The following is a 27,591-nucleotide window of genomic DNA, read 5'->3' as shown; positions in this document are numbered from 1 at the left end:
TGGAAGCACTGGGTCTCCTGACATGTGAAGGGCTGCCCCTTCCTCCCACTGAAATGAGTTAAAAAAAAAAAAAAAGTGAAAGGAAAAAGGGGAGAGACAGAATTCTAAAAATGCCCCCCTTTGAACACCATCTTTGTGCAGGCAACCGGGGGAGGCCGGCTGGGGCGGGGTAATCTGCCAGCCAGGACTGTAAGACTTGGCTTTTCTTGTTTATCTCCAGCCACATCTGGGGAAGTTGCCAGGGCCCGCCCCCACTCTGCTGTCATTGGAGGAGCTCAAACTTAAAAGGCTCCTGCTAAGAATCAAGTGGTTTCATTTTCTTCTTACTGGGGGAACTCTGTGGCCCATCTGTGAGGGTTGAGCCCTGGTCCAGCCCCGAGTGAGCAGAGCAAGCATCTCACCATGCCAGCCTGCTGCAGCTGGAACGATGTTTTCCAGTATGAGACAAACAAAGTCACTCGGATCCAGAGCATGAATTATGGCACCATTAAGTGGATTTGCCACCTGATCGTCTTTTCCTACGTTATGTAAGTGGGGTGTGGGGATGACCCCAAATCTCTGCAGTGGTTGATGGCACAGAAAATCCCAAGGCGCAGCTTCTCGTGCACATCCTGAATTCCATGTGGTTTTAAAATCTGAGCTGTGCATCTCATAGCAAGGTCAGGGTGGGTTGCGGGGGGAGGAAGGAGCAGGCAGGAGGAAGCAGTACCAGTCTGCTGCAGAAAGAAGCCACGGGAGGTGAGTGTGACACTTTGGGTTCTACCCTGGCCTGCTGAGGCAAGCCAGGCAGGGCAGGCTGGGAAAGGTGGGAAATGCAGGGCAACACCCTGGATTCCCAGGGAGGAGGCAAGGATTCAGGGCACGCCTGGTGGTAATGCTGGCATCTGTCTGAGTCATCACCACTTAGGGGGAGGAGTAGGACTGGACTTGTAACTGTAACTTTAGGTGCTCTCCAGTGTCAGGAAGCCTCCCCTTGCTCTTTTTTTTTTTTTTTTTTAATTGTTTATTGAGATTTAATTTGCAGGGCCCGCCTGGCGGTGCAGCGGTTAAGTGTGCACATTCCGCTTCGGTGGCCCGAGGATTCACCGGTTCGGATCCTAGGTGCGGATGTGGCACTGCTTGGCAAGCCATGCTGTGGTAGGCATCTCACATATAAAGTAGAGAAAGATGGGCACAGATATTAGCCCAGGGCCAGTCTTCCTCAGCAAAAAGAGGAGGATTGGCAGCAGATGTTAGCTCAGGGCTAGTCTTCCTCAAAAAAAAAAAAAAAGAGAGATAATTTGCATAGTGTACAATTCACCCATTTAAAGTGTACAATTTAGTGGTTTTTAGTACATTCACCGAGTTGTGCAATCATCACCATAATCAATTTTAGAATATTTTCATCACCTCAAAAAGAAACCCCACATCCTTAGCCATCATGCCATCACTCCCAACCCTCCTATTCCCCCACAGCTCCAGGCACCCACTGATCTACTTCCTGTCTCTATGGATTTGTCTATTCTGGGTATTTCATATAAATGAAATCATGCAATATGTGGTCCTTTGTGACTGGCTCCTTCCACTTAGCATCATGTTTTCAAAGTTTATCCATGTTGGAACATGTATCTCTACTTCATTCCTTTTTATGGCTGAGTAATATTCCATTGTATGAATATACTACTTTTTGGCAGACATCTGAGTTGTTTCCAATTTTCCGCTATTACAAATAATTCTGCTATGAACATCTGTGTACACATTTTTGCATAAACATGTTTTCAGTTTTCTTGGGTATGCACCTACGAGTGGAATTGGTGGATCATTTGATAACTCTATTTCCAACCTTTTGAAGAACCATCCAACTGTTTTTCACTGCAGCTGCACCATTTCATATTCCCACCAGCAACATATGTTCCCATTTCTCCACATCCTCACTAACACTTGTTGTTGTCTGCCTTTTGGATTATGGGCATCCTAGTGAGTTTTGAGTGCTATTCCATTGTGGTTTTGATTCACATTTCCCTAATAGCTAATGCCCCCTTACTCTTTGTGATGATGATGATGATGATGATAACTTGCATCTATATAGGAAGATGGTGTAGTCTACCAGCTAAGGATTAGAGCAACCTATTTTATAATCCTGCCTAAATTTCCTTGGCCAAGTCACTTAACCTCTCTGAGCCTCAGCTTCTGCATCTGTTCATAGAGTTGTTGTGATAATCAAACAAGAAAAGGCATGACAAGCCCTATCGATGCCTGGCATAGAGTAAGAGCTCCACAAATGGTAGCTATTTATAAAAATAATCTTTTTGAATATCATGGGTACTTTCATATATACCCTCTCCTTTGACTGTCAAAGTAACTCCACCCAATCTTGGGATTTGAGATCTGGAAACGTGGATTCAAAAATTCTTCACCTCTTTGAGCCTTGGTTTCCTTATCTATAAAATGATAAATGTTTTTCTTTCATATGGTGGGATCTTATCTTTTCTTATCTTACATGCATTTAATTCCCTCAAATTCAGTTACACGGGTTCCAAAAGGGCATCGAGCGAGAGCACAATTTAAACAATGCAGTGATTCAGTGATTGGGTGTAAGCGTGAGATGGATGCTTGAATTGCAGTTCCCTCAGTCAGTCTCTGTTCTCACTTGCTTCTCACAGAATGAGAATCTTGCAGCCCTACCTGAGAATCTAGATACATGTTTTCCACCTAACATATCCCCTAAAATAATCCAACTCCTTGACTTTCACCTGGTGCAAAACTGGAAAAACAGCAACTTGTTACAGAGCTGGAGGAAAAATCGGTTCTGATGAAATCACTGAGAGGTGGAAGGTCTGTTTGCTATGGCTTGTGGAAAATTTCAGGGTTTACCAAAGGCAGTTTTGACCAGACACAATTTTCACCCTAAGCGCTGACTTTAGAAGATAACTGCCATGTAAAATGCTTCTCCATTGTTTATATCTTAAAATACAAAACTGAAGAAACAATATTGCCAACTCTGCTTTTTTCCTCTATGTTAATGGAACGTCTATTTGCATCTCACTGAATGGAGTCCCACAGAACACAGCTTGGGAAATGCTGCCTTAAGTTGTACTGTGAGGCCTCATGCTGATGTAACTGCAACTTGGCCACCCGTGAAATGGGTAGACCCATAGTTTGCATCAAATAGGACTGGTACGGACCATAGGTAGAAGTCCAGACAGGCTCAGGTAATATTCAGGATACACTGCAGCAGGTGAGAGGTTCTGGCCATGGGGTTCTGGGTTCAGATGCTGTCCATTCTAGAGGTGAAAAAGCAAAGATCCAGGATAATGAAGTAAGACAGGGCCTCAGTTATTGAGACTGGAGTACAAGACAGGGGCTGGCAACAGAGGAAATAAAACGAGGGGCTGATTAGCTTCTCATAGTCCCTCACAGCCAACTTCAGATCTGGAGTCAAAGGCAGACGCTGCAGCTACAGGTGGGATCAAGTGGCTCCAGCTTCCAGGGTTGCAGGAGCGTATGGACAGGATGCTGACTAGGTCTGTGTTAGTTAGAATTGTTTGGATAGTAAGTGACAGAAACCTAACTCAAGATAGCCACGAAACCACACAGGGGAATTTGCCACCACATAATTTGGCAGTGGAAGAGATCAGACATGGATGGTTAGAAAGGTTCAAACTGTGTCATCAGGGCTGAGTCTCTCTCCCCACATCTTGGCTCTATTTGGCTTTCTTCTTGAATAGGCTATGTAGCAAGGCAGCAAACTCGTATCCTCACATCCTCCACTTTAGCAATCCCAGAGGAAAAAACGAGTCTCTCCTGATAGCTCTGGCAGGAAAGACTCTGATTGGATGGGCTTGAGTTACATATCCATCTCTGAGCAAATCGCTGGGGCTACAGGCATGGTGTCACCTGATTGGCCAACCCTGGTCATGTGCTCACTCTTATGGCAGGAAGTAGGGAGAGGGTGGCAGAGCTGAATGAGCCTGATCTGAACCACATCCAGTGGCTTTTCTTTAAGAAAGAAGAATTCGATTGCCAGAAGAAATGGGAAAAGAAAGTGAGGGGTGGGGTGGGAGAGACAGACAAAAAACAAGCATCTGTTACAAAGTCTTTACAAAAGCCAGAAATTCCAGGGACTTGTGAAGGTTACTCCTCTGCCCCTGGCTTGTCTCAGCCCTGTACCTGGGCTGTGAAGACTCTGCCCCAGGTTATTGCCAAGGCCAGGCCCTTGTATTCTCAACAGAAATTTCCTCTGAGAATCAGTTCCTGGAATTCCATAGAGTTTTCCATCCCATGATTCTGTTTTATTCTCTGGCCTCAATGAGATGGGAAGAATGGGATAATGATGATTATACTCCCAGGAAAACTGAGATTCGAAAACCTAAATGACAATAAAGATAACTTCCTTTTATTGTTGGCTTTATTTCTATCATCTCATTTGATATGCTGGGACTTAGGTATTCTTTTCATTATTTCCCAGATAAGGAAACAGAAGCTATGAAAGATGGAGCTAAATTCTAAAAGATCATCCAGTTAGAAAGCGGGTTTTGAAAGGGACTTGAATCAAAGCCAATGTTCTTAACCCACAAATCACTCTGCTGAAGTGGTTACCTGTCAGACTGTAAAAGGCCAGCCACTGGGCCTCGCCACTCCTTGGCCCATCATTCTTCCTTCTTCACTATGATCTTGTCCTTCTGGGTTGGCCAGGGCAAGTGAACAAGGAGGGAGGCTGGGATGAGCATCCCATGAGCTTGTCCTCCATTATTCATTCATTCCTCAAATAAATTTTAGAGTATCTGCTATGAGTCAAGCACCATTCAATGAAGCTAGAGACTATAACAGTGAGCAAAACAAAGTTCCTGAAACTCATGGGGTTATATTCAAACGGAGGAGAGAGACATGATACAAAAATGCAAAGAGACATAATAAAATGTCTGATGGTGATAAGTGGTATGAAGAATAATAAAGCAGGGTAGAGGATAGAGAATGATGAAGGGCAGATGTAAGCATATGTGTGATAGAGACATTTGGGTTGAGATCTGTACGAAGAAAGGGAACAAACCGTGAAGTATCTAGAAGAGTGTTTCTGGTGGAAGGAACAGCAAGTGCAAAGGCCCTGAGGTGGGGATTTGATAGGCTGTTCAAGGAAAAGCAAGGAGGTATGTGGCTGGAGCAGAGTGGACAAGGTAGAGAATGAGAAGTAGTAGTAGGCGGGTTGGAGAGGTAACATGGGTCGGGGAGGGAGGGCAGATCATTCAGGCCCTTGAAGGCCACTCTAAGTTCTTCAGATTTTATTCGGAATGAGTTGAGAAGCCATAGGAGGATTTTGTGCAGAGAAGTAAAAGATATTTGCATTCTCTTGTGAAGATTTCCCTCTTCCTGGAGGCTAGTCCTCTCAGAAGCTTTTTCTAATGAATACAGAAGAGTAGGGAAGGTTGAGAGAGAAACAGAAGAATGAACTCCACTCACAACTGCTTCTCTGCCATGCAGTCAACCTCCACCTGGCCCAGCAGCAAGCTCAATATTGTCCTGCACAGCCGCAGGCTGTCTGTCACCATGGACACGGTGCTGCTGGGCTAGTTTGTAGTCCTTAAAATGGCTGGTTGCCTGTTTCCTGGGAGGACAGCCACACACCTGTGAGGCTGGGCCTCCTCCAGCTGAGTGGAAGTGAGTTCACGGAGGTGGAGGGAGGCACCAGAGGCCGGGGAGGGGCAAATCCATCCCAGGCATGTTCCCTGTGGCCCCTGCACTTCGGTGCCACATTCTCATCCCACTCTGGGCCCCCGGGTGATGTGATAAAGACGGCAGGGTCCAGAGAAGACCCACTTCAGGAGGCGATCCCCTCTAGAAGGGGAAGAATCCAGCCACCTGACACATGGGACGGAGACCCAGGGAATAGCAAATGCAAAGGTCTGGAAGCAAAAGAAGGGAAGAGCCAGAAAGACAGCATGTTCCAGAATCTGGTGAGGGAGAAGGGAGGAACAGGAGCCCAGGGCAGACAAGTAGGCGGGGGCCAGACCACAGGAAGAGTTAGAATTTGTTTCTCAATGCCATGGGAAGTCACCGAAAAGTGTTACACTGGGAAGTGAAGCCATTTGATTCATGTTTCTAAAAGCGCTCTCAGGCCACCGTGAAGAACATAAACTGTAGGGGGTGGGAGTGACAGTGAGGGGACCAGTGAGAAGGCTGCTGGAGTCACTCAGATGAGAGAAGATGGAGAATAGGACCAGAATGGGGCGGTGCAGCTGGAGAGAAGCGGGCAAAGCTGGGATATGTTTTGGAGGCAGAACTGATGGATTTGATAGGAGGTGGAAGATGACTCTAGCTTTCTCGGTGGATGATGACGCCTTTTACTGAGAGGAGGAAGACCAAGGAGAGGCAAGCTTGCTGGCTAACATAGCATTGTTAATTATGTCAAGCAAGCTATTAAAATACCCCAACTATACCATCTATCAGCATCCCTTCATCAATGTCTAAACCAAAATGTTAAAAAAGATGGATGCACATACTCTAAAAATACAAGCACGATCCTTTCAGACAACTGAATTTTGCTTTATGAAGAGCTTGCCTTGTTGTCCTGGTTTTCTCATTTCCCTGTGGGATGGTGGAGGCTTCTCTAAGCACCAGCTCTCATGCACCCATAGGCTTCTGGGTGCCAGGGCTCCAGCTCAGCCTCTCACCTGGGGCAGGAATCTCCTGGGTTCTTAGCACAGTGCTGGGAAGAGCAAGGACCAGATTATATGGATTATTCACAGGACTGCATGTGTGTCACCTGGCTGGTGTGCCAAATGCCAGAGAAAGGGAGGCAAAGGTGGGACTGGAGAAGCCAGCAGGGATCAGATTGTGAACAACCTTGAACTTCATCTTGAGGACACTGAGAAAGCATGAAGAGTCTTCCCCAGCCCACCATCAACATTTTATTATGAAAAATTTCAACCAGCCAGAAAACATTAAGGGTTTTTTGCTCATATTTTTGTTTGAGAGAGAGCTTTCTGCTTTCAATACGGTAACACCTACTGAGTACTTTTGAGCGCTTAGCATGGGCCAGGTTCTGTTCTTAGCTTGTGACATGTATTAGCCTGTTTCATCATCATAAATAATCCTACAAGACTGGTTCTTATAGTGGGAAATCATGATTTGAACAGCGTAACTATAGGGAACTTCCTGTGTTATGGGCTCCACCTCTCAACTATATGTCACAGCTTAATTTCCCAGCCTCCCTTGCAGCTAGGACATAGGCATGAGACCCAAGCTTTTCAAACATATGCACCATGCAACACTTTGGTACACAGGGAATAACATGAGGTGGTGAGTGTGAGCAGAATTCATCTTTAGGAATGTATGGAGGCAGGACCAGCCTTGACTTACACAATAGGGACCAGTTCCCTGGACCCCATGCTTCAGAGACCCCTCTTGGGCCCTCTGCTGGCTGCAAGCTTCCCCTGGAGGAAGAGGGGCTGTGTTTGTTTCTATTGCTGTGTAAGAAATTACCATACATCTAGCTGCATAAAACAACACCCGTGTATCAGCTCACAGTTCTATAGGTCAGTAGTGGGCATGATTGAAATCAAAGTGTCAGCTGGACTGAGTTCTAACCTTGGGGCTCTGGGGAAAAATTCACTTCGAAGCTCATTCTTGTTAGCAGAATTCAATTCCTTGCAATTATAGGACTGAGAGTTCTGTTTCCTTGCTGGCTGTGAGCCAGGGGCTGCTCTCAGATCCTAGAGGCCACTTGCATTCTTTGCCCTGTGGCCCTTTCCATCTTCAAGCCAGCAATGACACAATGAATTGTTTTCATGCTTCAAATCTCTGACTTTTCTTCTGGGATCAGCCAAAGAAAACTCTCTGCTCTTGAAGGGCTCATGTGATTGGGTCAGGCCTACCCAGATGATCTTCCTATCTTAAGGTCAATTGTATAATATAACCTAATGTTGGAAGTATATCCATCATACTCAAAGTTTGGGGGATTAGGTAGGATGTGAATGCCATGATACAGGAAATGTTGGGGTCATCTTAGAAGTCTGCCTGCCATAAGGGCAGAATGTGCTCATCCAGAGCTGCACTCCCCACATCCCACCAAGCTCTGGGTATGCAGGACCCCAGAATTCACTTTCCAAATGGCCCTGAACCTCTTTGTGGATTTATCCTCTTGAGAGATGACCATAGCACCCGTGGGCATGCTTCTAAGACCAAGGGGTGTCCAAGGGGATGCTGTATGCAGGTGGAGGGTATGGAGGGAGTTTGGCCATGCAGTGCAGGGCATCCACACACACGTACATGAGGCCCCTCACAGAGCTGGAAGGAACCAGAAGTGAGATGAGAAGGGGCGTGGGCTATGGGCCGGGGTCCCTTCAGCCAGTGCTTCCACATTCCAGCTCAGAATCCTGAGGAGTCTAAGAATTCTAAATTTGAATCAGGTTGTAATGAAGGTATGTCAAAGTAGACAAGAGGGCACATTTTATTTTAAGTCAGTTATGATTTTAAATGTTTAACGTGGTATATGGGCCTCCACTTGTTCTCTTGCCCAGGTGTTAGTTTCCTGTGGCTGCTATGACAAATAACCACAAACTTGGTGACTTCAAACAACAGGCTGGCCCTGTTGCCTAGTGGTTAGGTTTCATGTGCTCCTCTTCAGTGGCCTGGGTTCAGTCCCCATGTGCGGACCTATACCACTCGTTGGCAGCCATGCTGTAGTGGCAACCCACATACAAAATAGAGGAAGACCGGCTAATAGATGTTAGCTCAGGGCCAATCTTCCTCAAGCAAAAAAGAGGAAGATTGGCAACAGATGTTAGCTCAGGGCCAACCTTCCTCACCAAACAAACAAACAAAAAAACCCAATTTATTCTCTCACAGTTCTGGAAGCCAGACATCTAAAATCAGTACCACTGGGCCAAAATCAAGGTGTCAGCAGGGCCACCTTCCCTCCAGAGGCTCTAGGAAAGAAGCCTTCCTTGCCTCTTCCAGCTTCTGGTGGTTGCTGGTGTTCCATGGCTTGTGGTTGCCTCACCCTGATCTTGGAGGCCAGTATCTTTGTCTCTACTCCATCTTCACAAAGCTCTCTCCTGTGTGTATGTGTGTGTGTGAAAGCCCCCTCTGTCTCTCTAAGGACACATGTGATCACCCACTTGGATAATCCAGGATAATCTCATCATCTCAAATCCTCAATCACATCTGCAAAGACCCTTTTCCCAAATAGGGTACCATTTACAGGTTTTAGGGCCTGATAGCTCTGGGGCCATCATTCAGCCTATTATCAAAGGGGAGGCCCCAGTAGCATCCAGCTCATTGGAGAATGGCAGTGACTGAGGTCCTGGCTCTCATTCCCAAACATTATTGGCATGAGCTGTCCCATGTTTGAGTTCCCACTTTAGGGCTTAGCAGTGGCTGGCAGTCTTTTCTCTGGAATAGTTCCTGTTCCCTGGGTGTTATTCCTGACTGTGTGGTGTCTAAGTGAGCCTGGTTTTTGGTCCTCCATGAGATTGTATGAACTGCCTAACATCCTTTCAAAATCTCCTTCTTCCTTTATTTTTTAACAACTTTTTTGAGGTATAATTTGTATATTGTAAAATCACCCACTTTAAGCATACACTTCAATGATTTTTAATAAATTTGCCAAGTTATGCAACCATCACCACAATCCAGTTTTTGAATATTATATCACCCCAGGAAGATCCCTTATTCCCATTTTCAGTCACTCCCCATCCCACTCCCCAGACCCAGTCAACCACTAATCTACTCTCTACCTCTACAGATCTCCCTTTTCTAGACAATCTTTCTTCTTAAACTTGGCAGAATGATTTCTGTTGTTTAGAACCAGAAATCCTGCCCAATAGAATATTAATATCCCCTTATGATAGAAGAAGACATGATGACACAGAAAGGTTAAGTGACTGACAAAAGGTCGTGTCGCGAGTAAGAGGGAGAGTGGTAGAGTGGTAGTAGTAACACACAACCCAAGCATGTCACTCCAGAGTCCAAGCTCTTACTGAAGTAATGTAGAGAATGGAGGCGATAGGAGTACAAGTGGAGGGAGATAGACCATTTAGGAGGCTATGGGGTAGTCCAGGTGAGAGTTGATGGTGACCTGGACTGAGCAGGTGACAGTGGTAGAGAAGTAGATGGATCTGAATAACACTAGGAAGATAAAACAATAGGATTTGACAAATTGAATGGATGAGGGGGAATGAGGGAAAGGATGAGTTAAGGAGTATGCCATGTCTCTGGCTTGGGCAATTGGTGGGTGGTGGAAGAACTTATTGGCATAGGAAATGTGGGAGAAAAAGCCCATTTGGAGAGGAAGATGAAGTCAGAACTGAAGGCATTGAGTTTGACATATTTATGGGACACACAAATGTAGATGCTTAGTGGGTAGTTGGATATATGGATCTGGAGCTGGAGATATAGATTTATATATCACCAGCATATACATGGCAACTAGAACTATGGAAGTAGCTGCAACTGATCAGCAAGAGACAATGTAGATCTAGGGCTGGCCCCGTGGCCGAGTGGTTAAGTTCGCGCGCTCCGCTGCAAGCGGCTCAGTGTTTCGTTGGTTCGAATCCTGGGCGCGGACATGGCACTGCTCATCAAACCACGCTGAGGCAGCATCCCATATGCCACAACTAGAAGGACCCACAACGAAGAGTATACAAGAGTATACAACATGTACCGGGCGGCTTTGGGGAGAAAAAGGAAAAAAATAAAATCTTTAAAAAAAAAAAAAAGAGACGATGTAGGTGAGAAGGCAAGAGGGCTTTGAATAGACCCTGAGGAATGCTAACCTTTAAGTGATGGGAAGCACAGAAGTCCCCGAAGGATTATGAGAAGGGATGGTCATAGAGATCCAAAGAAAGTCAGGAGAAGTGGATTCCAGGAAGCTACGGGAAGAAAGGGAGGGAGGTGGTGCATGGTCATTGGCGTCAAATGCTGCTGAGAGTTCCAGGAAGATCAGGTCTGTGGCATGTCTATTGGATTTAGTGATGATGACGTTGTTGTTTACTTGGCAAGAGAGGCTTTGGAGAAGTGATGGGGGCGGTAACTAGACTGGAGTGGGCAGAGGAGTGAATGCAGATGCGGAAACGGATGTGGTGACTCACTCTTTCAAAGGACTTGGCTACAAAGGAGAAGAGAGGCATCCAGTGGTGGTAGGAGAAGAATGTCGGGGTTCAGGGAGGGTTTATTTTTAAGATGGGAAGTGATGTTAAAAAGCAGATGGAGAGAAGACCAGAGAGCAAGAGATGATGAGATAAATAGAAATTATCATCATAGTCATCGTCATCACTGTCACTAACAACCACAAGGAAAGCCTGTTCTGTTCTGGGATTGCTCTAATTGTTAGACATTTCCTCCTTATACTAAGTGAAAATCTGTCTCCCTGTAATTTTCCCCTTTGGTTAGAGTTCTGTTCTGTGGTCCCTCTTCTACTTGACACTCTTCAAATAACTACACCCTCCTACTGCATTTCTCCTCTTCAAAATAATAGCTCTGATCCCTCCAGCCATGTGCCTCCAACACTGTGTCCAGACCCTTTGCTTTCTCAGCCAAGCCCACACAACCACTCTTGTTTGTCAAGGCCCTCTTAAAAGGCAGTGTATGCACTCTTGCTTTGCTGGTGGAAGTATGAAATGCTTTGACCTTTTGTGGTTTGGCAAAATGAATTGAGATATAGAATGTGCACATCCTTTGACCTAGAAATTCATCTTAAGGATTTAACACCTTAGATGTAAAAAGATTCTTGTGCAAGTACATGCCTGACAACATAGAAGAGGAGGGTCGAGAGGCAACGAAGTATAGTGCTTAAGAGAATAAACTGAGCCTCAGTGAGGAAAGACTGAATGCTTCCCCCACAGATCAGGAAGAAGACAAGGATGCCTCTTTTCACCACTGCTATTCAACATTGTACTGAAAATTCTAGCCAGGGAGGGCAGTTAGGCTTGAAAAAGAAATAAAAGGCATCCAAATTGGAAAAGAAGAAGTAAAACTATCTTTATACTCAGGTGATATGATCCTATTTATGGAGAATCCCAAAGAATTCACAAAAAAATTGTTAAAGATGGGGCCAGCCCCGTGGTGGCGTAGCGGTTAAGTTTGTGCGCTCAGCTTTGGTCGCCCAGGGTTTGCCGAGAGGAGGATTGGCAGCGGACATTAGTGCAGGGTTAATCTTCCTCAAAAAAATATTAAAAAATAAAATTTTTTTTTTAAAACTTGTTAAAGTTAATAAACCAATTCAGTAAAGTTTCAAGGTACAAGATCAACACACAAAAATCAGTTGTGTTTCCATACACCAGCAATGAGCAATCCAAAAAAGGAATTAAGAAAACAATTCCATTTACAATAGCATCCAAAAGAGCATAGGCTGTGGAGCCAGTGTTGCTACTTACTGTGTGTCTTAGTCTGTTCGGGCTGCTATAACAAAATATCACAGACTGAGCGGCTTATAAACAACAGAAATTTATTTCTCCCACTTCTGGAGGCTGGAAGTCCAAGATGAAGGCACTGGCAGATTCACTGTCTGGCGAGAACTTGCTTCCTGGTTCACAGACGGCTGTCTTTTTGCTGTGTCCTCACATGGTGGAAGGGGTGAGGGGTTTCTGGGGCCTCTTATATAAGGGCATTAATCCATTCATGAGGGCTCCACCCTCATGACCTAATCACCTCCCAAAGGCCTCACCTCCAAACACCATCACATTGAGGGCTGGGTTTCAGCATATGAATGCTGGGGGTCACAAACATCCAGGCTATAGCATTCTGTGAACTTAGGCTCATTCCTCTAAGCCACAGTTTGCTCAGCTAAAAGGTGGGTGTAATACCAGTGCCTTCCTTACAGGTTTGTTTTGGGGAGGTGAGGATTGGAAGAGTTAATATGTTACTAAACTACGCTTAGAGGAGTGCTTGACACATAGTAAAAGCGATATCAGAATTACTGAAAAAATGTTTACGATAGGGAAAAACCAAACAAAAGTTCCAGTTAAGTATCCATCAGTAAGAGCCTGGCTGGTGAATTATCACAACTTACCTCTTAGCTTGAACCATATGGACCTGCCAATATCCTACTGTTTAGCGCCACAAAGTGGGTAATTTCTTACATTCCAATCTAAACACTAGAATACTCTGTAACCATTAAAAATGATTACCTATCATAAATCTATCTCTATCATGAATTTATCATTACAGTTGTAGAAGAATTAATAACATATGATTCAGTAGAAATAGCAAGTTATAAAAAAGCATGTAGAGTGTGGCCATGTTTGTGTGTCCAGCTCTCTAGAAGTTACTCTCAAAGTTTCAAGTTTAACCTCTCAGAGGGAAAATGTTGGAAGCTTTTCATGTTCTTTGTGCTTTTCTGTGAAATTTACACCTTTACAACAACAAAAGGGATTTTCTTTAAAAATGTGGCTCATAAAACCTGAACACGGGGCTCCTATTGCTGCCTGATCAGGGCATAGGTCACTGGGCCTAGCACTACCCAGAGCGGAATATTCTACTCTCACTGAAGCTTAAGACAACACTAGTTTGTTGTGTTTTTTTTTAATCTGGATGATATAACACAACCGTCACTTCATACAAGCTTAAGGTTTTCTAAAATTTTCCAGCCTCTTTAACATAAACCTCTGCCAATTTGCGTGGTCCATAGTTTGTATGTGCATAATTGAGCTTTTGAGCTCAAGGCCAGGACTTTACATGTATCCATTATATTTCCTCTAATTGGTAAACATTAACCAATAGATTAGGACTCACTCCCTACTCTCCATATAGTAGAATGTGTAGAAAGTATTGTGTTCCGGAGTGGGAGTTTTTCGAACGAGACAGAGACAGAGTTTGGGAAGTATGGAAAGAGAGTTTGGGAAGTATGTGCTAGATGACGGAGAAGGACGAGAGCTAAAGGGAATTAGAAGTGAAGATGATGTCTTAGTCAAGCTGTGGGTGACAAGAAACTGAAACCCCCTCAGGTGAGCTCAAGGAAAGCTGGGGTAGGGTGGAATGGGGGCTCTTATACAGCTACAGCAGGCTTACTATATTGTGGTTGGCTGAAGAATGGCTCCCCCAAAATCTCTGTGTCCTAATTCCTGGCACCTAATTGCCGGTGAATAGGTTATCTTACATGGCAGAAGCCACTTTGCAGATAAGATTAAGTTCAAGGTCTTGAGATGAGGAGATTGATGATCTGAGTGGCCCCAGTGTAATAATAAGGACAAGAGTCTTTATAAGAGGGAGGCAAGAGGGTCAAAGTTAGAAAAAGGAGATGTGACAACAGGAGCTGAGGTTGGAGTGACGTGGCTACGAGCTGAGGAGTGCCAAGGCAGCCTCTAGAAGCTGGAATAGGCAAGGAACAGATTCTGTTATGGAGCCTCTAGAAGGAAGCAGCCTTGTCGTGAGCTTGGTTTTAGCCCTGTAAGACTGATTTTAGGCATCTGATGCCCAGAACTGTAAGAGAATAAATTCATGGTGTTTTAAGCCACTGAAGTCACGGTAATTTGCTACGACAGCAATAGGAAACTAATACAATTGGTATTTAACTTTCCACGGGGGTGCTGTGCTTTCTTCTCAGCATGCGTCTTGTTGCCCTTGGCCCTTTGCTGGCCTCCCACCACAGCTGAGTGGACCAGGGAGGGACATAATCAGATTCACCTCCTGGGATTTTAAATACAAGAAGCAGAGGCTGCAGGCCCCACTTCTCCAAGAAGCACAGCGGGCACAGTGCCCAGGGCCCACAGTTCTTCTAGGGGCTCACGAAAATGTCTATTGGCCCTGGGTTGGGCGTGAGTTAACCAGATTCGAGGGCAGTTCATTCTCAGGTCCCGTCCTTCCGCTTCAGTGTTACCTTTGCTCCGTGAGCCCAGGCGCTGTGAGGGAGAGCCGGGCTTTGCTGAGGGGACTTCCTCCCCACGGTGCTTTGAGGACCCTCCCGCCATGCTGGCATGCAGCCAACCCCCCCTGAGGTGCCATTACAAGACTGTGAAAGCCATTCATAGTCAGAACACGTGGCTCGGGACTCTGAAGAACCTCTTTATGGTGGGCTCCTTCGTCTACATCTGGTGAGTTGAGTGCAGTGTGCCAGCCTGAGGGCTCCAGGGCTGATCTCGCTCTCCCTCCTTCCCTCCTCCCCTGGCCCCCCACAGCCAGACTCCCTGTGAGTGCCCAGGCTTCTCTCATGTTAGCCCTCTTCCACCTTCCCAGACTCTCTGCAGCGTTCCTCTCCGCCAGCTTAACCTACTCATGCTACAGGGCCCAGCCAAACCCCACCTCCTTCATGCTCGTTTGCTCCAGGCACCAGTGGTTTTGCATCTTCTGAACACACAGAATTGTAGCTTCTTGGAGCCGAAAGGTCGTAGAGATTAGGGAGCCAGGCAGTTATCCTCTCGTTCAGGGACTAAACCCACAGCCCAGAGGGATGGCATGGCTTGTTTGAGTCACCAAGCGAGTTGGGAGAGAGCTGCTGGGATGGTCATTAGAATGTTCTTTCCATGGGGCAGGATACTGCAAACTCTGTTTCTTTTCCTCTTCTTTCCTTTGATGCAGCTCTGAAGCATTTTCATTCTTAAAATGATATATTCATTACTACACAAAGACAAGTTTTCTGATTTATAAGAGGGTTGGATTCCATTAAGACTGACCTATAACATGTTGTGCATTCTGGAATGAATAAGAGAGATCAGAATTGAGCTTCCCAAATGGTGGGCCAAACTGACCCAGTGTTATTCTGGGAGAATGTTGCAATATCTAACATGAAGAAACATTGCGCATACCATGAACATGTTGTGAGGCTAGGCTGAAAGATATTGTTGCATGTTTGTCTATGGAATCATATTTAATAACTCTGTCTCATATATGCTGATTGGATCTCAGATCTGGATCTCCAGCCTTAATGTCTTTCTTCATGAGCTTTATTGGTTAGTGAATGTTACAGAAGTACTAAAATATGTTGAGAATACTATAGTAAACACTCAAGTACCACCATCCGACTTAAGAAACAAAACACTGCTAATCCAGTTTTAGCTCCCAGCAAACCCAGCGTTTATCCTATTCCCTTTCTTCACCCCCATAAACACCATCCTGAATTTGGTGTTTGTCATTCTATGTTTGTTTTCTATAATATGTCTGTATCTATAAAAAATATTTTTCCTTTTTTTATTGAGATGAAATTCATATAACATAAAATTAGCCATTTTAAAGTGAACAAGTCACCGGCATTTAGTGCCTTCAGAATGTTGTGCAACCACCACCTCTGTCTAATTCCAGAACAATTTCGTCACCCCAAAAGGAAACCCCACACCCATAATGCAGCTACTTCCCATTTTCCCCTTCCTTCAGCCCCTGTCAACCATCAGTCTACTCTCTGTCTCTATGGATTTACCCATTCTGGACATTTCATATGAATGGAATCATAGACTATGTGATATTGAATGTCTCTCTTCTTTCACTTAACATCATGTTTTGAGGTTCATCCACAGCACAGCACATCTCAGTACTTCATTCCTTTTTATGACTGAATAATACTCCATTGTATGGATAGATCACATTTCGTTTATCCGTCCATCTACCAATGGACATTTGGGTTGTTTCCACCTTTCGGCTATTGTGAAGAGTGCTGCTATGAACATGCATGGACAGGTATTTGTCTGAGTATATAATATTGTTTTGGATTTCTTTAAACTGTATATCATACTGCAGCATGCTTTGTCTGCTCAACATTATGTTATTTCCATGTTGATATAAATAGCTCTTCTTTCATTTTCACTGCTATAGAGTGTCCCATTGTATGAATCCAACAATTTATTTAGCCACTCAGTGTTTGAGGACATTTAGGTTACTCAGTTTTCCCTCTTACAAAAAATGCTGCCATAAACATTCTTGTATCTAACTCCTTGGGCACAGGTATGGGATTTCTCTAGGGCGTACATCTAAGAGTGGAACTGCTGGGTCATACGGACTGCTCTTCTTCGAATGTACTTCATCTTGCCAAAGAAACTCTTAATTATTCAGGGAAATGGGAGACAGGGAAAACAGATAAATTGGGGTGCAATCTACCATTTTTAATTATTAATTTCACTTTCTCTCTTTCTTCCCTCTACCATAATAATTTAGAATCATATTCTAAAGAAGGTATTAACAACTAATGAACTGACCGAAAGGCAGGAAACCAGAGGCAGAGCCCTATATTATGCATGAATAAGTATAGCACATGGTTACAAGGTCTGGCTCTGGGCTATAAGGTAAACCAGTGGAGCGTCTCAGTTCTGCCATTGACTATCTGTGTAACCTTGGGCAAGTTCCTTTACCTCTCTGAGCCCATTCCCTCATCTACAAAAGAGCCATGATTACAGGAACTATCTCCTCTTGTTGTTGTGAGGATTAAAGGAGATGATGCATGTAGAGCACTTGGCACAGACTAAGTGTTCAATAAAGGGTAACTGCTATTATCAATTATTTATATACTGGTGGGTGTTCTTGGAAAACAGGTGGCTGACCTGCTGGACACACTCTTAGATAGGTGCTGATGTTCTACTGAGACCCCAGGACAACACTGGTGGACCAACCTGGGGCTGGACTTCGGTATTTCAGAAGCTGTCCTGTAAATTAGGATCTGTATTAGGCAATATTAGAAGTTGGTATTGGGGGCAGTAGTTTCCAGGTAGTGAGCATTCAGTGCTAAGGAGTTTGCATGCTGTCGACCTAAATAAAGAGGTAAACTGAGGCAAGCTTGAAATTGTCAAAGAGCTGAGTTTATTTGTAAATAACAGAGGAACTGCAATTTGGGACATGCAAACTGTAGGAAGCTACAGGCGAGTCCGTTGAGGGTTTGGGGTAGGCTGCACTTATGGGCAGGGAATGTAAAGGGGGAGAGTTCAGTTGGAGTCTGTTGAAATCAAAAACAAACGGAGATCTTGCCATTTGTGACAACATGGATGGACCTAGAGTCCACTCACGCAAAGTGAAATAAGGCAGACAGAGAAAGACAATTACCATATGATTTCACTTATATGTGGAATCTGAAAAACAAAACAAATGAACAAACAAAACAGAAACAGACTCACTCATAGAATCGGAAAACAACCCGGGGTTACCAGAGTGGGGAAGCGGTGCGGAGGTGAAATAGGGGAAGGACATTAACAGGTACAAACCACCAGTTATAAAGGGAATGACCCATGGAGACGCAACATACAGCATAGGGAATATGGCCAATAATCTTGTAATAACTTTGCATGGTGACAGATGGTAACGACTTATCGTAATCATTTCGTAATGTATATAGATATCTAATCATTATGATGTACACCTGAAACTAATAGGATATTGTACGTCAATTATACTTCAATAAAATACAGCATGCCAAGCTAGGATTTGACTAGAGGAAGTCTTCAGCACCTGCATCCAAAACCACTGCATTGTGCCTCCCTGGAGAAAACCATTGATGCTTTTTTGTGTCTGCCATTTAGCTTTGCCTTGGTGAGTGACAAGCGGTACCAGCGGAAAGAGCCTCTAATCAGCTCTGTGCACACCAAGGTGAAAGGAATAGCAGAGGTGAGAGAGGAGATTATAGAGAGCGGAGTGAAGAAGGTGGTGCAGAGCGTCTTCGACACCGCAGACTACACCTTCCCCCTGCAGGTGAGCACCTGTCAGCATCCTCCCAGGACTCGCCCCCTTCCCCTGGGACCTAGAGCCTCACTCCAGAAAAACATTGGCCCTATTTAAAAAGCTCTGTGAAAATCCCAACTGAGAAAACCTAAAAATTGCAAAATTGGGTCAGATCCAGCAGCTCAAAGGAGATGATTCCTTGCTTTATCAAGTCCTACAGGGTTTCTCAAAATAGCAGTGTGCCCTAGTGCATTTAAAACACGATTTGATTCACTCACGCTTGATTTATGCACAGCTTTTTAGAAGCAGGGCCATCAAGTCTGCCTAGATTCAGAAGGGCAAAGAACTTTCTGCCTAGACAGAACCAGCCATTCTATATCATTTGCGCGGCATTTTATCAACAAAAAATGTCTCTAGGAAAACACTTTGGATAAGATTTTGCACAAAGGAAGGATATAGACGACAAAGAAAGGAAGGGTATGGATCACAGAGAAAGGGCATGTGACTGTCTAAATTTGCAAAGGGAGAAAATGAAAGTCGAATTGTCAAAGAGGAGAAATGGAAGTGGGACTGAGAACACCCGAGAACAGATGTGGGGCGGGAGGGAAAAGAGGGCACATGTGCAGCCCCTGGGAGCTGGAATGCTTTGCAAAACCATAAAACCCAAGCTGCTATCTGTTTGTTTCTAACAGTGGGTCATTAAAATCTCCAGCTATTTCCCAGGTGGCGAGATGCCCTATTGCCCTTTAATTAAAGTCCTGGATAATCTGAACAGCGTTCTGATGGAAGCCCACACCCCACCTCCGCCTCCCCAGGTCTCTTGAGTTGCAATTTAACAGGATTTTACTGTGTCCAAAAAAATGAAAAGGCTGCTTTTGAGGCTGGAATGGAAAATGAATAGTCAATCAGTTTGAATGTTCCTTTCTCTCCCTCGGCTCAGCAGGGCGGCTAGTCCAGCTTTCATATTAAGTCCTTGGCGTAGTCCGAGTTGCTCCTGGACCCTGATTTCTACACTGAAGCTCAGAAGAGTGGGAAGGTTCGCCCCCAGGCACTCAGCAAAGTGGATTATTATGATTAAGTAGTTCTGTTCTCAAAGCCTTGCATTTGCCTTCTCTCCTTTTCTCTGCAGGGTAACTCCTTCTTTGTGATGACAAACTTTCTCAAGACAGAAGGCCAAGAGCAGGGGTTGTGTCCCGAGGTAAGGAGGGGACCCAGAGTGGTTGGACAGGTGACAAGAGTTCCTGGAGGAGGCACGGGTCAGAGGAAGATCATGAGTAGAGGCTATTTTCACACCTATGTCATGTTCTGGTTTCCTAAGACTTGCCATTAACCCGCTCCCATGAAAATGGGCAGTTGAATATGCATAAACCAAGTCATCTCGTTTCTCTTCTCCTTATTCTGTCCTCAGCACTGAGACCTGACTGACCTCGTTTTCTCAGGCCAGGACAGAGTAACTGGCATCCCTTATTTCCATGTTTCCTGCGGAGCCTCTGTGCTTGTCTGCTTCACTCAGTTCTGCAGCCACAGGGTTGCTCGGAGCAGGCCCCCTGCTCACCACCCCAAGGGCCCTCCCTGAAAGTGGTCCCTGGCTGCCCTGACATCTGCTTTTTAGATTTTTATTTCTTCTTCTTTTTTATCGGGATATAATTCACATACCATAAAATCCACCATTTAAAGTGTACAATTCAGTAGTTTTTAGTGTATATTCACAATGTTGTGTGCATCACTGTCTAATTCCAGAACATTAGCATCACCCCAAAAAGAAATCCCGTACCCATTAGCAGTCACTCCCCATCCCCTCTTGCCACAGCCCCTGGCGACCACTGATCTACTTTCTGTCTCTATGGATTTCCCTATTCTGGACATTTCATATAAATGGAATCATACAGTATGTAGCCTTTTGTGTCTAACTTTCTTCACTTAGCATCATGTTTTCAAGGTTCATTCATACTGTAGCATGGGTCAGTTCTTTATTCCTTTTTATGGCTGAATAATATTCCATTGTATAAACGTACTACTTTTTATTTGTCCATTCATCAGTTGATGGATATTTGGGCTGTTGCCACTTTGTGGCTACTGTGAATAGTGCTGCTATGAACACCTGAGTACAGGTTTTTGTGTGGACATAGACGCCCACTTGTCCATATCTTAGGGACACACGTTGCTTACTCCCCACTATCCTGTCCTTCTCCCTGCAGTATCCCACCCGCAGGACGCTCTGTTCCTCTGACCGGGGTTGTAAAAAGGGATGGATGGACCCGCAGAGCAAAGGTATGTTCTGTTTCTTTTCTGTGATCCCAGGGGTGGACTGTCTGGCATCTTGGTGACATTCGCAATGCCCTAAAGTTCAGATCTTTAGCTCTGGCTCTCAGCTGCCTTCTTCCACCATCATCAGGCCACGGGAGAGCGTGTGTCCCCTGCATGACTCGGCTCTGCCCCCAGAGGACCAGCTGCAATGAATGCGACTCTAATTCCTCATTGAGGGCAGCTCCTGAAAACCTCCAAGAATTAGCACCTACAGGGTTCTAACCGATAGAAAAACCACATGGTAATCGAAAATCTAATTGATAAAAAATACTCATCTCAGTATTCTAAACTTTCCCTCTTGAATTTCCCCAAAGGTTGAGGAACATGAATTGTACCCTGAGGTCACGTGGGTGCAATACTCGTATTAACCTGCAGAATTTCCATATCTCTTGTTTTAACTTGAAGAGGCACATGACAATTAAAAAATTACCACAAAAAAGAAAAAACCATCAGTGCTTATAACATACACACACACAAAAAGGCACATGAATGTGACATTCTGTTCCATAACACGTGTGTCTGAGTTGGTATAGAGATCATTTTAACATTACTTACTATTTAACATTACAGTCCCACCCGGAAATCTGTTAATGACATTGATGCTCCAGGACAAGGTGCCACGTTTATTCCGTGGCTTTGCACCTCCTTGGTACATACTGTAGACCCCTAGAGGGACTCGGATAACCATTTAGAAACCAAGTTCTAGTCCATTTATACCAAGTGAGAGAATGCACCCTGTTCATCTCCCCTCTCAGGCATCTTTTCTTGCATCCATGGTCTTTCCGTGTTCTCTCTGATGCTTATTTTAAAAAGCTTACCATTTGATGTGTTGCTTGCTTGGTTTGCCTTATGTAAGTTTGTGGTTCAGATGGGGTTTCCTGGAAACGGACATTACTTAGGTTGAAAAGCATAAATAGTCTTGTGCTTGGGTTGGGTTAATGACATGCCTCCTGGAGAGTTTCCTCCCCACAGTTCTTTCACACATCAAGTGCTTCTACCACCCCTTGACCCTCACAGGAATCCAGACCGGAAGGTGTATAGTGTATAAAGGGAACCAGAAGACCTGTGAAGTCTCTGCCTGGTGTCCCATCGAGGCAGTGGAAGAGGCCCCCCGGTGAGTTGCAGGCTGGGGACAGACACGGTGGCCCTCAGCAGTGCACAGATGAGGCCTTGCCAGGTGTTGCTCTGGATTCCTTTCTCAGCAAACTCCTGCAAAGTCCTGGGTCCTAATAGCTTGGTGACTCACTGCCAGCCACACCTGTGATGGTCTCTGGGAGGGCCATGCCAGTTGTAAAAATATTGAAATATTTCTGTACCAGCTGGGAAATAGCTATCACCCAAAGCACTATTGGGTGCTCCTGCCCCCCTGGCTGTCCTAGCACCTTCCAGGGCACCTCTGGTGCTACAGTGGCGTCCATTCTGACTGGTCAGTGTCCATACTGAGTGATTAAGAATAGGAAGGTGGGAGGGAGGAAAGGGAAAAGGAAGGAAGGGGATGGGAAGGAAAGAGAAGGAAAAGGAAGAGAAAGGAAGGAGGGCAGGAAGGGAAGTCTGCTTAAATTAAATGGCCACAGTGACATACAGATTTGGTGGTCCCCTGTATTGATTATTTTCTTTACCACACAAGGTTGGGCTCAGAAGGCAGAAATTACTGTTAAATCACAGAAACCATAGGGACTGCTGCATTTCTGAAGAGGACAAAAAGACCTAGATTCAAATCCTGGCTCTAACACATCCTTGCTGTGTGACCTTGGGCAAGTGGCATAACCTCTGTGAGTTTCAGTTTCCTCATCTGTGAAATGAGGATAATAACTGCACCGACCACACGGAGCTCTTGTGAGAATTTAATAAAATGATACTTGTACAGTGATTGTAAAGTGAGCCGTGTGCTTGGCTTATAGTAAAGTGCTCAGTAACACACACATACACGCAGAGACACACTGACAGATACACACACACGCACAGACGTGCACACAAATGATCTGCCCGCAGAAGTGTGGTGGTTCTAGACCAGCACTGTCCACCTGTACCTGTCCTGTCCAATACAGTAGCCACTTGCCACATGTGGCTGTTGAGCACTTGAAATGTGGCTACTGCAACACAGCAACTGAATTTTTAATTCACTTAAATTTCAATTTAAACAGCCATACATGCCTAGGGGATGCAAATTGGAGAGTACAGCTCTAGATGAATGTGACTCAGGACCACATCATCAGCATCTATGGGGCAAAGAGAAGACCACCCAAAAAGCTGACTTTTTAGAAGGTTCAGGCAAAGGTTCCCCACGTCAGGGTGGGAAGCACTAGGCAGTGTCAGCCTGTCTGGCCCTCCGTCATTAAGGGCACCACCCAGGTTCATTTCTAGGTCAGGGAAGTTTCTTTGTCGCAGAAGGAATTGCCCAAGGCCTGGTTGGGACCTCGACCTACACTCAAGTAGTCTGTTTCAAGGCCAGGGGCCTCTTGATTGCCTGTGGTTTTCAGTCCAGGTTCTGCCACAAACTTATTCAATAAATACTGTGCATCTCCATTGTGCTGGTCACAACCTTGGGCAAGCAACGCCCTGAACTGCAGTTTTCTCATGTCTTACATGAAGGGGTTTAATCGTTCATTCAACACACCCATCACCACTTTACATCCCCAGTGCCCCGCCCCATCCTCAGTACAATAAATATTTACTGAATGAAGGGATGGATGGATGGTGAGTGAACCTTCCTGCAGTCTAGAATTTGTGCTCCTCTAACTCATCGAGAATTTTACGCTACTCGGAGCCTCTAGAGAATGACTGATAGAGTCAGCTACGTGTGTGTGGCCCTGTGCTAAAGGCTGGGGACGCCAAAATAAGAAAATTACTGTCCCGGCCCTGAAGGAATACCAAGCCTGTTAGGAAAAATACAAACAGGGCTGTGCTGGAGCTGGCTCGTACCAGCTCTGAGCCAATTATGCTCATCCCTTCACAACTCCAAGTTCAGTGATGTCCCATTAGTAGCTTGAAATCGGCGTGATGGGAGTATTTATATCACAATAATCAGTAAATGCTACATCTCAGGGCTTGTTTTTTATTCCTGGAGAGCTGGTTATTACATATTTACCAGCACACCGCTGCACATATCTAATCATATAAACATATAATTACATCAGAGAAGTGTTATAATAAATACCGTGAGGTCTCAAGAAGGGAGAAATTATTCCTGGAGAAGCTGGAGAATTTTAGATGGTTTGGCCAACTAGATTGCATTTCTCTTCACTCATCACAATGACCCAGACAAGAAACCAGAAGCCTCTGGTCCCACTGGCCCACTGTTCTCTCTCTCAGGCCTGCGCTCTTGAACAGTGCTGAAAACTTCACTGTGCTCATCAAGAATAACATCGACTTCCCTGGCCACAATTATACCACGTAAGTGCCTAGAATGTCTGGCTGTATTAGTTGTCTACTGCTGTTGGACAAATAACCCCCAAATTTAGAAGCTTAAAACTACAAACAATTATCATCTCACAGTTTCTGAGGATCAGGAATCTGGGAATGACTTCGCTGGGTGGTTCTGGCTCAGGGTTTCTCAGGTTGCATGTAAGCTGTCAGCCGGAGCTACAGTCATCTCTGGGCTTGACTGGGCCTGGAGAATCCTATTCTGAGCTCGCTCATGCAGTTGTCTGCAGGTGGGCTCTGTTCCTTACCACGGGGACCTCTCCCTAGGAGTGCTTGAGTGTCCTTAGGACATGGTGCCTGGCTTCCCCCAGAGCAAATGACCCAAGAGGGACAGAGAACAAGCAAGCAAGACAAGAATCATGATAGAAGCCACAGTCTTTTACAACCTAATCTTGGAAGTGACACACCACCACTTCTGCCATAAGCTATTGGTTACAAAGACCAACCCTGGTACAATGTGGTAGGGGACTACACACGGGTGTGAATCCCAGGTGGGGGCGGATCATTAGGGCACCTCATGGAGCCCAGCTACCACACTGCCTCACACCTATGAAAGAGATGGATCCTCGTTTTCAATGGAGATGTTTGTTTGCTTTTCATTATGTGCAGGAGAAACTTCTTGCCAGGTTTAAACATCACTTGCACCTTTCACAAGACTCAGAATCCACAATGTCCCATTTTCCGACTAGGAGATATCTTCCGAGAAACAGGAGATCATTTTTCAGATGTGGCAATTCAGGTTGGTGGTGCCTTTGTACCATGAGGTGTGGGGGTGTGTGTTGGGAGATGAAAGACGTCAAATAGGCAAGAGGCTGGACCCCTGGGTCTTGATAAAGTGGCTCCCTTTATTGAGCATGTAGTAAATCCACGGCTGATGCCAAAGACTTTCCCTGCATTACCTCATCTAATCCTATAACAACCCTATGAGTGAGATACTTGGTGTATTAGCTTCCTGTGGCTGCTGGAACAAATTACCACAAACTTAATGGCTTAAAACAACACACATTTTTTTCACACTTCTGGAGGTGAGAAGTTCAAAATCAGTTTCACTGGGCCAAAATCAAGATATCAGCAGGTATCCACCTTAAACCTATACAGTGATGTATGTCAATTTTTAATAAAACTGGGGGGAAAATAAAAAATAAATCTCAGCAAAAATCCATAAATGCCAACCTAAAATATTAAAACATGTTAATAAAATATCCCCCACCCCCCAAAAAAAAGGTATCAGCAAGCCCATGCTCCCTCCAGAGGCTCTAGGGGAAAATCCATTTCCCTGCCTCTTCTCCCTTCTAGAGCTTCATTCATTGCATTTCTTGGCTCACAGCCCCTTCTTCCAGCTTCGAAGCCAGCAGCAGAGCATCTTGCCTCAGTGGTCACATTGACTTCTTGTTCTGCATCAAATCTTCCTCTGCGTCCCTCTTATAAACAGGGAACGTTTAGGGCCCACCTGGATAATCTCCCCATCTCAAAATCCTTAATTTAATTGCAGCTGCAAAGTCTCTTTTGCCATATAAGGTAACATATTCAGAGATTCCAGGGGTTAGGAATATCTTTGGGGGCCATTATTCAGACTACCATACTTGGATTAATTGGGATTCTTCTAGTTGCAAGTTATAGAAATGCAACTCAAATGAGTAAGCAAAAAATAAATAAAGTAATTTTGAGGGCAAATAACAGAAACCAAACTCAACTGGCTTAAGCAACAAAGGAAACATATTAGCTTTTATAAAACGACCAGGGGGGACAGACCTTCTAATACACCCAAAGCATCTTTTTAGCTCGAGTGTTTTCTCCTGCTGTTCCCTCTGCCTGGAACAGTCGTGCCCCAGACAAAGCATTAGCTCTCTCCCTTGCCTACTTCCAACGTTTGCTCCATACAAGCTCAGTGGAGCTTTCCTTTACCGCTAAATTTAAAATGACAATTTCCACCCCTATCCCATCATGTCCTATGGCCATTCCCAGGTTTATTTTTATCCTTGACACCTAGCATTATCTGACACACTATATATTTTAAATATCCATTTAAAATATATATCCATTTATTTGTTTGTTGTCTGTCATCCCTGACTAGAATGTAAATTCCATGAGGCAGGGATCTTTGGCTTTTTTTGGTTAATTTTTGTGTAACACTCAACACATAATGGACACTCAACAAATATTTGTTGTCTGAATGAAGGGTATGATAGCTTTAGGCATAGCTGCATCCAGGAATTCAAATGATGTCTTCAGGAATCTGACTCTTGGTTGTTTCTTCAAGGATTATGTCATTCTCGGCAGATGCTCCACACATTGAGGCAAAGCCATCAAAGCTCTAGAACTGTGCTGTCCAATATGGTAGCCACTAGTCACAGGCAGCTATTTAAAGTTAAATTAATTAAAATCAAATGAAATTAAAAATTTATTTATTTGGTCATACCAGCCACATTTCAAGTGTTCATGAGCCACATGTAGCCAGTGGCTCTTATATTGTGCAGCATGAATATAAAGTATTTCCATCATTGCAGAAAATTATATTGGACAATGCTGCTCTGGACTTTCACACTCTATAGTTGGCAGAAGTTGCAGGGAGGGCTCTGATTGGTCTACCTTGGGCCATAGACCTATCCCTGAACCAATCACCAGGTCCAGATTGATTCACTATCCTGATTCATGTGCACACTCCTGGACCTGAGAGAGGAGACAGTCCCATTCAAACCACAGAGAGTGGGGAGGGGTGTTTCCTCCAAAAAATTCCAGGTGCTTTTACCAGAAGAAGGAGAATTGGATACTGAGTGACAAAAACATTAGATATTCACTATAGTATGTAGAGTGCTTGGTTTAATGCCTGACAATAAATAACAGTTGTGATTATTCTGTATTATTTCCTCTTTATCCAAGTCAGAGCCTGCTTGTTATTCCTCTCTGTATCCCCTGCATCTAGCATACTGTCTTAAAATGCCATATTTCATTGATTCAAAGATATATATTTTTTTCCACATTCTAATAGTTTTGAAATCAGGAAATGCTTTCAATTGATAGCGTCTCACAGTTTGACAGCATTTTTTCTTAGAGGAACATAAAAAAATATATATGTCTTATAAGCAATGGTGTCTAAGATTCAATGAAATATGATAGTCAATGCTCAAAGAATGTTGGTAAAAAGAAAGAAGTACCAAGTACAGGTAAGAGATTAAGAGATTCCTTAGAAGTTTAGAAGAGAGAAAGGTCACCTTGAATTGAGGAGGATAGGACTGGCTGAGTGGATGAGGAAGGATGTAAACTCGGTCTTGAAGGATGAGGAAAATTTAGCTAGAGAGGTGGATGGGAGGAACA

General features: G+C 44.5%; 1 protein-coding gene across 1 annotated transcript in view; it reads left to right on the top strand.

Annotated features, from left to right (window-relative positions):
- The first annotated feature begins 325 nt into the window (after positions 1–325).
- The window catches only part of P2RX7 (purinergic receptor P2X 7), a 45,329-nt gene continuing 18,063 nt past the window's right edge, over positions 326–27,591 (top strand). Inside the window, exons 1-7 of the mRNA XM_046640349.1 lie at positions 326–527; positions 18,408–18,576; positions 19,676–19,744; positions 20,745–20,817; positions 21,871–21,967; positions 24,166–24,246; positions 24,886–25,015. Of these exons, the coding sequence (XP_046496305.1) occupies positions 403–527; positions 18,408–18,576; positions 19,676–19,744; positions 20,745–20,817; positions 21,871–21,967; positions 24,166–24,246; positions 24,886–25,015 (744 nt within the window). The 5' untranslated portion in view covers positions 326–402. The remainder of the gene's footprint in view (positions 528–18,407; positions 18,577–19,675; positions 19,745–20,744; positions 20,818–21,870; positions 21,968–24,165; positions 24,247–24,885; positions 25,016–27,591) is intronic.

Source organism: Equus quagga, chromosome 15, assembly GCF_021613505.1.
Source record: "Equus quagga isolate Etosha38 chromosome 15, UCLA_HA_Equagga_1.0, whole genome shotgun sequence".
Classification (NCBI taxonomy): Eukaryota; Metazoa; Chordata; class Mammalia; order Perissodactyla; family Equidae; genus Equus; species Equus quagga.
This window is presented reverse-complemented; position numbering and strand designations above follow the sequence as displayed.